The sequence below is a fragment of the Camelus ferus genome, chromosome 11, assembly GCF_009834535.1.
Source record: "Camelus ferus isolate YT-003-E chromosome 11, BCGSAC_Cfer_1.0, whole genome shotgun sequence".
Classification (NCBI taxonomy): Eukaryota; Metazoa; Chordata; class Mammalia; order Artiodactyla; family Camelidae; genus Camelus; species Camelus ferus.
This window is the reverse complement of record NC_045706.1, coordinates 65,723,036-65,735,818: the sequence shown is the minus strand read 5'-3', so window position 1 is coordinate 65,735,818 and position 12,783 is coordinate 65,723,036. Positions and strand designations below refer to the sequence as shown.

The window sequence follows — 12,783 nt, the reverse complement described above, 5'->3', positions numbered from 1 at the left end:
ATTTCTCCATTTTCCTTTCTTATTTTGCTTATTTGTGCTCTCTTTTTTCTTCTTTCTGAGCTTGGCCAGAGGTTTGTTGATTTTATTTACTCTTCCTAAAAAAACAGCTCTTGGTTTGACTGATTTTTTTCTATTTTTTTAAAATCTCTATTTTATTTCCTCCCTGATCTTTATTATTTCCTTCCTTCTGCTGACTTTTGGGTTTTTTGTTTGTTTGTTTGTTTGTTTTTGTTGTTTGTTTGTTTTTCTCTCCTTTTTCTAATTCTTTTAGCTGGTGCATTAGATTGTTTATTTGAGATTGTTCTTCTTTCTTCAGGAATACCTGTATCACTATAAACTTCCTTCTTAGCACTGCCTTTGCAGCATCCCATAAATTTTGTGTGACTGTTTTCATTATCATTTATCTCAGTGTTTTTTTAAATTTCAGCTTTGGTTTCATTGACCCACTGGTTTTTTAGTAACATGTTTTTTAATCTCCATGCTGTCATTGTTTTCTCCTTTTGTTTTTCTATAGATGATTTCTAGTTTCATGGCATTGTGGTCAGAAAAGATGCTTGAGATAATTCCTATCTTCTTAAAATTGATGAGGCTTCTTTTGTGCCCAAGTACATGATGAATCCTAGAAAATGTTCCATGTGCACTTGAAAAGAATGTATATTCTATTCTGGGGGTGTGTAATTTTGTGAAAATATCCACCAAGTCTTAGTTTTCTGTTGTATCATTTAATTTCTCTGTTGCTTTATTTATTTTCTGTCTGGAAGATCTGTCCAGTGATATTAATGTGGTGTTAAAGTCTCCAGCAATGATTGTATTCCCATCACTTTCCCCCTTTATCTCTGTTAGTAATTGCTTTATGTACTTAGGTGCTCCTATATTGGGTGCATAGATATTAATATGTATAATATCCTCATCTTGTATTACTCCTTTAATCATTATTAAAGTCCTTTTTTATCATTCTTTATGGACTTTGTTTTAAAGTCTATTTTGTCTGAAATCAGTATTGCTACTCCTGCTTTCTTGTCATTTACATTTGCATGGAATATCCTTTTCCATCCTCTCACTCTCAATCTATATGTGTCCTTCTCCCTAAAGTGGGTATCTTGTATGCAGCATATTGACGATTCTTGCTTTATTAGGCAGTCTCCCACCCTATGACTTTTGATTGAAGCATTTAGTCCATTAACACAGTAATTAATGATAGATGTGTGTTTATTACCATTTTGTATTTAGATTTGCAGTTGATTTGGTGTTTCCTCTTTGTTCCTTCCTTCTTCCTTTTGTGGTTTGATAATTTTCCTTTGTATTATCTTGGATTTTATTTAGTTTTTGTGACTCAATTGTAAGTTTTTGGCTTATGGTATCCTGTTTTGTAAGTCTATTAACCCAATACTATAACTGTTGGTATTAAATAGATGGTAATATAAGCTCAAATGCATCCTACTGAGAACAAAAAATTTTTAAAGAAAAAAAAAAAAAACCTCTATATTTTCTTGCTTCCCTCTCCCACTCTTAATGATTTAGATGTCTTCTTTTACAATTTCATATTTATTCTATTTGTAATTCATGGTAGTTATCACCTTTCCAGTTATGGTTTTCTTGTTTCTGTAGCATCCTGTTTCTTTTCTATTTAGAGTAGAACTTTCATAATTTCTTTCAGCATGGGTTTAGCGTTGCTAAACTGTTCTAGTTTTTGCTTGTCTGTGAAGATCTTTATCTCTCCTTCTATTCTAAAGGATAACTTGCTGGATAGAGTATCCTAGGCTGCATCTTTTTTTCATTCAGGACTTTGAATATATCTTGCCACTCCCTTCTGGCCTGTAGTGTTTGTGTAGAGAAATCAGCTGAGAGCCTTATGTGGGTTCCCTTGTAACTCACTCTTTGCTTTTCTCTTGCTGCCTTTAGGATCATTTCTTTATCCTTGACTCTGGCCATCTTGATTATGATATGTCTTGTTGTGGGTCCTGTTTGGGTTCTTCCTGGTTGGGACCCTCTGAGCTTCCTGTACTTGGATATCTAATTCCATCTTTAGGTTGGGAAGTTTTCAGTCATGATTTCTTCAAATACCTTTTCAATACCCTTTGTTCTTTCTTCCTCCTCTGAAACCCCTATTATGCATAGATTGGCATGCTTTATAGTATCCCATGGGTCCCTTATGTTGTTTTCATTGTTTTTTATTTGTTTTTCTCTCAGCTGTTCTGATTGGATGCTTTCTGTTGTCCTGTCTTCTAGGTCACTTATTCGTTCCTCTGCATTATGTAGCTTGCTTTGTACAGCCTTTAGATCAGTTCTCATCTCAGCCAATGAGTTTACCAATTTTACTTGGCACTTCTTTATAGTTTCAATTTCATTTTTGACATATTTCATATCTCTAAACACTATTTCTTTTAGTTCCTTCAGTACTTTGGTCACTCCTTTTTTGAAATCTTGATCTAGTTGGCTATTATTGTCTATTTCATTGATAGTTCTCCCAGGGGATTTCTCTTGTTCTTTTAGTTGGGAGCAGTTCCTCTGCTGCTTCTTCTTGCTCATATCTCTCTGGCACTATGGCTTATGGTGTGTCAGTTATCTATTGTGGTCGTTAAGGAGTTTGTTTATTTATCTAAAGTGTATGTGGAAATAAAACTTTAAAAAAGAGAGAGAAAATTTTAAAAGAAGAGGAAAAAGAGGTTTGAAACAGTATAATCAATAACAGAAGAAAAATTGAAGCAAAATAAAAATCAAATTGAGCCATATTTTAAAAACCTTAAAAGAGGGGAAAAGAACCAAAAAATTGAAAACTGAGTATAATCAATAACAGGAGAACAAAGTCAAGAGAAATAAAAATGAAACTGAGGCAAATTTTTAAAAATAATAATAATAAAAATATTTTAAAAGAAAAACTTAAAGGGTTAAAAATAAAGACACATACAATTGTTTAAAAAGTAAAAATTGAAAAGTAAAAGAAAATTGAACAGAGAAAAAAAGAAAAATAAAGTGGATGTGTTCCTGTGGAGACTGTGCACTTCTTAAAGATTTTATTGAGAGGTCTTTCTTAAGTATGATTAGTTGTCAAGTCTTACTTCACTTTTGTTACCAGGTGTGGCCATTGACCTGATAGTCAGAGCCTGCACTTGTTATCAAGTGGTGCTTCCTTTTTTGTTTTTTGGGTTGTCACTGCTCCTGTCCTCACCCTGCTGTGCAAACTCAGCTCCCTACTTTCAGAGGCCCTCCACTGGCACCCCTGTTCTGTGGTACTCCCGGTGCCAGTCAGCAAGCAGATCATGCCCCCTCCCAACACTGTTAGGTCAGGTGCTGTGCTCTGACACAGTGCATGGGTGGGTCACACCCACTTCTGTTGCCACGGTCATGTGCTGTGCTTGGGCAGTGGTAGGCAGGCAGGTCACACCCCCTCCCAGCACCACAGTCAGGTGCTGCACTCCTGCAGGGAATGTGGGTGGCTACCTGCCACCTCCCAACACCAGTCACTTCCCTGCTCTGTTCAGCTGCCCACTCTGCCTTATGTCCACACTGTGTAGGTGGGCTAGGGGAAAATGGAAGAATGGCACTTGCCCCTGAACATGCTAGAACTCAGCTCCTTGTTAATTTGTATTGGAGGCATGAGTTCTCAGAGGCACCAGGGCAGAATGATCGTATCTGCCTCAAGCTGTAAACAAGTCTTTATCTTGCCTTTGAGGCTGCTAAGCCCTAAGGTACAAATTCAGGTTCTGACCCTGTCCCTGCCTGGGTGCTTAGCACCAGAGGATATGGTGGCTGTGGCTAAGCCCCACCTCTCTTTTCCCAAAAACTGGCTCAGTGGGTTTTCAGAGATAGGGCTATGGCACACTTCAGCCCCTTCACACACCAGCCATATTGCTTTTTTTTCTTTCATATTATATGGAAGGCCCAGGTTGTTCTGCTCTGTATACCCTCCCAGCCATGGTGCACAGCAGCCTGCAGTCCCCTGGGGTTGCCTCTGTGCAGCCTGCCCCAGTACTCTGCCTGGCTGGGGCAGCCTGTCCCATCCCCCACCTGCTTCTTTGCCTCTAGGGCTAGGGGTTGCAGAGACCCTCTGTGCCCATTTAACTTAGTTCTGTCAGTCAAGGGCTGCTCTGTACAGATCCGAGGCTCGGAGGTTCCCCTCCATCCCACTGACCTCTCTGTTGGAGATAGGGGAGACCCAGCAAACAAGTGCTATGTCTCCTTTGCTGCTCCCTCCCAATGGGAGCAGTCCCACAGTGTTTTGCCTTTTCTTCTTTTCTTTTTTCCTTTTCTCCTAGATTCGTGGCATCTTTGTCTTTTAAAGAAAGCGACGTTCTGTGAGAGTTCAGCTAGTGCTCTGGTTGGCTGGGTGGGTTCATGGATAAGAGTTTTGGTGTATTTGTGGGAGAGGGTGAGCTACGATCCTCTTTCTACTCCACCATCTTGGCTGATCCCTCCATTATCTTGATGATGGATAAATAAGTGAAAAGAAAGAAGCATCTAACCTGCCTTTCCTCCATGAACTGTTTCAATGGGTGACCAAATAGTAGATGAACGGAAGTGCCTCTTCAAAATTAAACCAGCTAATAAATGAAAAAGAAATGAAGTAACTAGAATGTTATCATTGACCACCCCAAATGGATTAACCAATGTAAGCATTGAACATAACTTGCTGCTAACATCTCAAAAATAGACAGTACAACATGACATTATGTGTCCCTTAATGAAAAGGCACATCAGTATCTAGGGTCTCATCGAAAATCTTGATCCTGAGTCTCATCAAGCCTCTGAATACAGCTGAAAATCTGCAGGAAATGGAAAGAAGAGAGGGATGTGCTGAACTGCATCTGAGAACACAATGTGCAAAGTCCATTCTGGAAATTTCTATAGGTGGAAGGGCTCAGGGTCTTCCATGGATACAGCATAAGAAAGAGAAAGGGATGGAGAAGGAACTTAGACTACAAGGATGAGTAGTCCTTGTACAAGACAATGAGCAAGCCTCACCTACAGGGCCTAGAGAGGCACACTTGGGTGAAAAGAACAACAAAGAAACTCAAAGAGAGTAATGAGTATAAAAATCAGGACAGTGAGTACTTTTGGTAGGAAGGAGCTGGTTGAGATTGGGATGTGGCACAGGGAGAGCGTGCTAGGTTGGCGGAAAAGTACAGTTGATTGGCCTGGATGGAGGTTACAAGTGTTCTTTTTTTAACTGAGGTATAGTTGAGGTACAATATTTTAGTAGTTTCAAGTGTCCATCATAGTGATTCAGAATTTTATAGATTATACTCCATTTAAAGTTATTTGAAATAGTCTATATTCCCTGTGTTGTACAGTGTATCCTTGTAGCTTATTTATTTTTAAATCTCAAAATATGTATGCTCAGTGAAAGCAACCAGATACTTTCTGCAGTACAGAAAGATGTCATTCATATTAAATGCCATATTATCTATAGTGGAAGAAAGTAGATTAGTGTTTGCCTGAGGACAGGAGGGAGCGAGGGATGTGTGGATTACAAAGAGGGATGAAGAATCCTCTTGTGTATATTTTAAATCTTAATTAGGTTGATGGTTTTCTGAGTATATACATGAGTGAAGTGTACACTTTAAAATTGTGCAGTGTTTTGTACCTCATTTATACATCCATGAAGCTGAATAAGGAAGAACAGTCTGAATGGTTTGTTTCCCCATCTTTGCTGCTGTTAAGAAGCCCTTAGGTGCTGTGGAAAGTCCATACTCCTGGTCCTGCTGCTGAGTACCCTAGGAAGCACCAGGTGAATTGTGCTTTCAACAGAAGTCCCAGGAATTCTTGTGCTCAGAGAGGTCAGGATACACTGGTATAAAGTGAGTGGTGGCTGAGGAGGAGCCTTCCCTCATCCTCCACCAGGCCATCATCAGGTGAAGCCAAATGAAGCTACTACCAACAACAGACAGGGGGAAACATATCTTTGATTTCCTAGCTGTTTCCTACAAGTGCAGGATCATTAACTACCATAGGAACCAGGGCTTGTCACCAGTCTCTCATTGAAGGAGTTTTCAAAGCCCCCCAGCATCTCATTGAAGTAACTGGAAGAAAGCTAAGCCAATGGGGGAAGTGGCTTCCCCTTAGAACCAGGTTATTGCAATTATCCAATCAGGATCCTGTCTTCTGTAAAAGAAACACAAAGAGCTGTGCTTAGCAGTTCACTTTGAACGGCATTTATTGGTTTCTGTTATGGGGGGAAAAAGGTGCCTTTATTGCTACATAAAGTATGCTATAATTTTTGAATATTTATACAAAAGTAGTGGTGTGATTGGAAGTCATTAAAAAGGTTCTTTTTCTTAGAACTAGGTAAAGTCAGGGTTGTCTTTTGAGAGTCACTGAGCATTGCAGTTCCTCAGAAGTGAGTTTTTTATTATGTCCTTTGTCAGTTTTTCTATATATTTTTAATTAACTTGTGGTATTCTCTGTATGGAACTGATTTTAACTCTTTGTCTTATCGATGCTAAAAATGTATTCTTCCCTTTGTTACTCACTATAACTTCATTTGCGGTGTCTGTTTCCCTTTATGGCAGCTGTGCTCCCATTTTTTCAGTAAAAAACTTGAACTTTTTAATTTATTTAGCAAGTTTGTAATAATACAAAGCATGCATTCAACTTAAGAATTGAAAACAAAATTTTAAACATTGCAAATGGAGGAGGAATTCAATATAAAAAACCTAAAATAATCAGTTGGAAAGCAAACACTCTGCTTGATGGACACAAATAAATGCTGGTTTTTGGAAAAGGAAAATACTGTTTTTCTAACTGAAAATAGATGAACCCTGTCAAGGCAACTTTAAAAAGTCAGTTTATTATGAATAAGAGAAGAAATATTGTAGCAAAAAGTATTCTAAAAAAGATAATGAAAACTTCATAGCTATATACAGGCCACGTTAGGCTACATGAATAATTTTCTGGAAAATAAAAGTCACCAAAATTAAATCTAGAAAATATAAAACTCCATGAACGTTTCTCTTTCTTGAAATAACTGAAGAAGTTGGTCACACATTCACCTCAGTGTGGCCTGAGGAGCTGATGTTTTTGAATTTTTGGAAAGCTTGGCAACTATTTTACAAAGGTAGCTTCACCTCACCCCAGCATCCACCAACACCCCAGGATGAAACTGGGGCTTGTTTAAGTTTAAAACACACAAGGAAGCACTCCTATAGACACAGAGCTTATTTATTTTATTTTATATGTAGTAGTTTGTGTCTCTTAATCCTTTACCCTTTCTTGGCCCTCCCCCCTTCCCTCTCACAAGAAACAACTAGTTTGTTCTCTATTGTCTGTGAGACTATCTTGGTTTTATTATATATGTTCACTTGTTTTGTACTTCAGATTACACATGTAAGTGATAACATCCAGTATTTGTCTTCTCTGCCTGACCTATTCCTGTAAGCATAATATCCTCCAGGTCATTCCATGTTGTTTCAAATGGGAAAATGTCAATGTTTTTTATGGCTGAGTAGTATTCCATCGTGTGTGTGTGTGTGCACACAAATAAAATACATTATATGTTATCTTTTTATTTATTCATCTATTACTGGACACTTAGATTGCTTCCATTTTGGGGCTGTTCTAAATAATACTGTTATAAACATTGGGGTACAGCTATCTTCTTGAATTGGTGTTTATCTTTTCTTCAAATATATATCCAGATGTGGAATTTCTGGATCATAGAATAGGTTTATTTTTAGTTTTTGAGGAATCTTCATATTCTTTTCCATACTGGCTGCAACAATTTACATTCCCATCAATGGTGTACAAGGGTTCCCTTTTTTCCACTTCCTCACAATCATTTGTTATTTGTGATCTTTTTGATGATGACCACTCTGGCAAATGTGATGATATCTCATTGGGGTTTTGATGTGCATTTCTCAGATGATTAATGATGTTGAGCACCTGTTCATGTGCCTATTGGCCATCTGGAGGTCATTTTTAGAAAAATGACTATTCAGACCCCGTGCCCATTTTTTAATGAGGATTTGTTTGTTGTTATTGAGTTGTGTGAGCTCTTTATATATTTTGGAAATTACCCCTAATCAGATCTGAATTGCAGATATTTTCTCCCATTTCATTCCTCACCTTTTCAGTTTGTGCATCATTTCCTTTGCTGTGTAGAAGATTTTCAGTTTGATGTAGTCTCAGTTGTTAATTTTTGCTTTCATCTCTTGTGTTTTTCGGAGTCAGCGCCAACAATTTAAAACTAAATCTGACGTTAAGGAGCTCACTGCCTAGTCTTTCTTGGGGTTATATGGTTTCAGGTCTTCTATTCAAGGCTTTAACCCATTTTGAATTCGTTTCTATATATGATATAAGATAGCAGTCCAGTGTGATTCTTTTGCATGTAGCTGTCCAGTTTCCCCACACGATTTATTGTAGAGACTGTCCTTTCCCCTACTGTGCATTTTAGGCTTCTTTCTTGCAAATTTCTTGACCATACATGTGAGGATTTATTTCTGGGCTCTGTGTTCTGTTTCACTGATCTGTGTATCTGTTTATATGACAATATCTTTGGGTCACTATAATTTTGGCTCACTTCCTTTTTCTCTAAATTCCACCTGGAAATCCAGCAGTGGGTCAGAGTTCCCAAGGGTTGGGGGCTCTTTTCCTGGAGTCACCAAAGGGCTATAGAGCCAGCTGGGCTCACGTACAAGTCAGTTGCAGGATGAATCATGGGATTGGGGGCCTGTGGTTTCCTAGAGTCCCAGCTTCCGACCACTTCCCAGGAAAGTACTGGGGCCCACGAGGCCAGACTGCATCTCCTGGGACTATGGAAAGAGCCCTGGGGGAGGAACTGAGTGCCCAGGGCAGAGCAATCTCCAGCATTTGACGTATACCTCAAGGAGACATCCCGGTAAAGAGTTCAATGGGCTCCCAGCCTGGGGCTTTTGAAGGTGGGGAAGGAGGTGGTTCTGGGCAGAACAGAGCCTAGTGTGACTGGACCAAGGGGAGAAAGGCCAGGTGGGCTGCTGGCAGGAGGAGGGCCATCAGGTCTGGCTGAGAATTGGGGCTTGTCCCCAAATGCCCCTGAGAGATTTCTTGTGTGTTAGCACAGATACCCAAACTGATGTATCTTTTCAACATCCCTGTATTGGATCAGAGGCAGCGAGAAATGGAAGAAAAGAATATGAATCTGGGACAGTGTCAGTGGTGGCCTGGAAAGGATGGGGGAGCGACATTCAGAGAGGTGGTGAAAGCATTTGAAGTTGGGACCCAGGGACAGGGGAAGATCCAACTGCATGTGGAGTGAGGAAGAAAGAGGGAGCAGAGTCCCAGGTTCTGGTTTGAGCCCATTGGGAGATGGAGCTGCTGCAAGGATATGGGGAGGGGTGGGAAGAGAGTTCCAGAAGGCAGCCTGGAGCCACTTAAACCTTGGACGCTAATGAGATTAGATCAGTTCTGATACACTTTATTTTTTCATGGAAGTAGATTTGATTTACAGTGTTGTATATGTTCCTGGTGTACAACATAATGCTTCAGTTATAGTTGTATATATGTTCATTCTCATGCTCTATTCCATTATAGGTTATTACAAGTTACTGGATATATTTCCCTGTGTTATACAGTAGGTCTTTGTTGTTTATCAATTTTGTACATACTATTGAGTATCTGTAATCCCACACTCCTACTTTATCCCTCCCCACCACCACTTTCCCCCCCTGGTAACCATAGATTGTTTTCTATGTCTCTGAGCCTGTTTCTGTTTTCTAAATAAGGTCATTTGAATCACTTTTTTGTTTGTTTCCACATATAAGTTATAAATTTATCTTTCTCTGTCTGAATTACTTCACTAAGTATGATAATCTCTGCATCCATTCCATTTACCTGGAAATAACATTATCTCATTAATTTTTTATAGTAATCCATGGTGTATATAGGCGACATCTTCCTTATCCATTCATCTGTCGATGGACATGTACTTTGCTTCCACATCTTGGCTGTTGTAAGTAGAGCTGCTGTAAACATTGAGGAGTATGTCTGGGAAAACTAGAAATTATCATACTATGTGAAGTAAGTCAAAGACAAATAATAAGTGATATAATTAATATGAGAAATCTAAACAAATGGCAAAACTCATACGACCTTATAATGAATCCATGGGGAAAAACTGCTTCCCAGGGGGTTTCAACCAAGTGGCGGTACACAGCTGATGAAAAATACTCCGTTCATGATGACCCAGAAGATGTTTTTACTGCAGTTGGAACTGGCTAAAACCTGACAGCAAGCCTGAGTCTTAGGGAGAGTCATTTAAGAGCAGGAACATGAAGGAAGGAGCAAATAACATTGACAAGCCCAATGGTGATGGCAGCCATCATCTTCCTGTAAATCCCTGGGCCACTGTGGGTACAGCCAGAGAAATCCAGCTGGCCAGGCTGTGTGACTGCTGAAGGGGACAGTCTCCTGCGTCCAGCACCATAGTATTGAGCGTGGACTGTGGAACCAGACTGTGTTTGATCTCAGCTCCAGCCCTGCTACCTGCATGGCCTTGAGTCACATGCTCTGAGCTTCTAAGCGAGGGCCTCAGCCCCTCTTGAGTTTGCTATGGAAATTAGAAATCCTCAGACCTCAGGATGCTCTTGCCCATCCCTTTTGTGTGGGGGCAGTTTCTGATGGCCACACAGACTGTGAGCACCAGCTTAAGACACACACACACACACACACACACACACACATAGACACCTGTGCACCACTGTACATTGAATAAGGATTATGGGGTGGGATCAGAAGAGGAACAGACATGGAGGAGGAAGTCAGAGAAAGAAAAACATGGGTTGAAGGCACCTACCTACATGTGACATCACTCCCCCATTTTTTAGGCCTTATTCCACTTACACCTGAGGACATTCCTAGAAGTATCTGCTAGAATCATTCCCATTGTGCAGGTGGGGAGACACAGACCTGGACAGACACCAGGACTTATCCAGGATGGAGAACAGGTAAGAATGAGGAGTTCAGTGTGGAAACCAGGACGTCTTCTCACAGCTGCACACAGATCCTCCCTGGGAGCCATGGAAAGGGCAGGGCTGCTGAAACTGTGGAAGAGGTGGGTTTGCTTGGAGAAGGGGGTGAGCAGGCAACAGCCCAGAGGGCTGTGTGTGGAGGTGTTGTCTGAGGAGGGGGTTCCAGGAAGTGGACCCCAGGAAGTGACATCACATCCTTAACAGACCCCAACCGAAATGGAACCTGGTTACCAGGCACCCACATTCTAGTGATGGCCCCAGAGCCAGCTCACTTGGCTGGAGACAGTTACAGAAGAAACATGCTCTCTTCTTGTTTCCCAGTCTCTTGGGGCTTCTCCGCAAGGAAACCCTGGACTGAGAGGTTGTTCAATGGCTGTAGGCGTCTGTGGAACCCTCAACCCAGATGCCTCTGGCCTATTTTGAGGAGGCGGCCTAAGGTAAAACAGGGTGGCCTGGAGAAGGCCAGTCTAGGACCAGCCTCAGTTGGGGGCCCTCCCTGGGCAGGCCCACTGCCCCTCATCTCCATGTCAGGGAAGGGGGACTTGAGAGGAGGTGTCCCCTCTGGGCAGGAATAGGTTCTTGAGCACTTGGTAACATGGCCACATCCAAGGACAGGGCTGATAAGGGGGAAAGAGGACTCCTGAGGGGCATCTTATCTGTGTCAATGGGAATACAAGGCCCCCAGTTTGTCAGCTTTTTTGTCCTTGAAGGAGGTCTCTGCAGACAGTGGTGTATGTGTGTCGGGACTGGAGATGTCTTATGGGTCGGAGAACCAGCAAGAGAACCAGACAGGGCTCTGAGGTCTCTGCCTGGCCACTGGGCACTGTGTTTGCAGGACTCCACACAGAAAATGGGACAGGACCTGTTCAATGGAGTCCCCGGCTCCCATCTCCCTGCAGGAGAGGCAGGTGCTCCACGACAGCAGCAGAGCCCAGGACAGGCTCAGGGTGAGTGCGAGCGAGGAGACTCCACACCCAGGAAGCCCCGGGCCCAATAGCTGCCCCACTCCTCCCCTGGGCTGCCTCTTAGAGACCTGTTGGCAAAGGGATCTGATCCCCTGTCTCCCCCACGTGCCCTCACAGCCCAGGCCGTGCCTTGGCCACATGCAAGTCAGTGACCACATATGAGTCCGAATCTCAGAAAGAGACTTTCACAGAACTTCAGTTCATGTAAAGTCAAGGGTGTTTCTGCACTTTTCTACAGATTGTCCTGTTTCTCCTCCATCCCCACGCGTCCACATTAACCTGAAGATCCTGAGCCCTCCCACCCCAGGCTCAGCCGCTGTGTTCTCATCTCTACAATGGGATGTTGTGACAGCAGGCACAGAGATGCAGTGGTGCATGCAGGGAGGGGCTGGCACTGCGGTGCTGACACAGGGATCTGAAGCACTGATGCATTTCATCATCGCCCTTCGCCCCTTGTACTGGTGATGCCGAGAACCTTAAATCTGCTCAAGGCTCCCCTGTTCCACCACATGCACAGGACCCTGAGGCTTGAGGAGTCAGTCTGGTCTCCAGCCCCAAGCTCCTGGGGGTCCCCGGTGGTGCCTCTGACTCATGCCTCTCCTCTTTCCACCCCAGGTGGGAGTTGGACCATCCAGGTCCAGGGATGAGGCCTCCAGGGTGTGGAGCCTCCAGCAACACAGGCTGGAGAAGCTGGTGGCAAAGCTGGTGACTGCCATCCTGGGCGGCCACCCCTCCTATGTGAACACATTTCTGGGCAATTATCGAACTTTTGCCACCGCCCAGCAGGTGCTGGACCATCTGTTCCGAAGGTGAGCACTCTGTCTTCATGGACATTGGTGACTCAGCCACCTACCAGCAGTACCATGAGGCATTGTTCC

At 42.3% G+C, this 12,783-nt stretch overlaps 1 protein-coding gene across 1 annotated transcript in view; it reads left to right on the top strand.

The window, feature by feature from the left end:
* LOC116667320 (ral guanine nucleotide dissociation stimulator-like) overlaps nucleotides 1–12,783 on the top strand; it is a 94,827-nt gene that overhangs the window by 77,790 nt on the left and 4,254 nt on the right. The window contains exons 5-8 of the mRNA XM_032492019.1: nucleotides 9,839–9,922; nucleotides 10,797–10,916; nucleotides 11,776–11,887; nucleotides 12,521–12,714. Of these exons, the coding sequence (XP_032347910.1) occupies nucleotides 10,906–10,916; nucleotides 11,776–11,887; nucleotides 12,521–12,714 (317 nt within the window). The 5' untranslated portion in view covers nucleotides 9,839–9,922; nucleotides 10,797–10,905. The remainder of the gene's footprint in view (nucleotides 1–9,838; nucleotides 9,923–10,796; nucleotides 10,917–11,775; nucleotides 11,888–12,520; nucleotides 12,715–12,783) is intronic.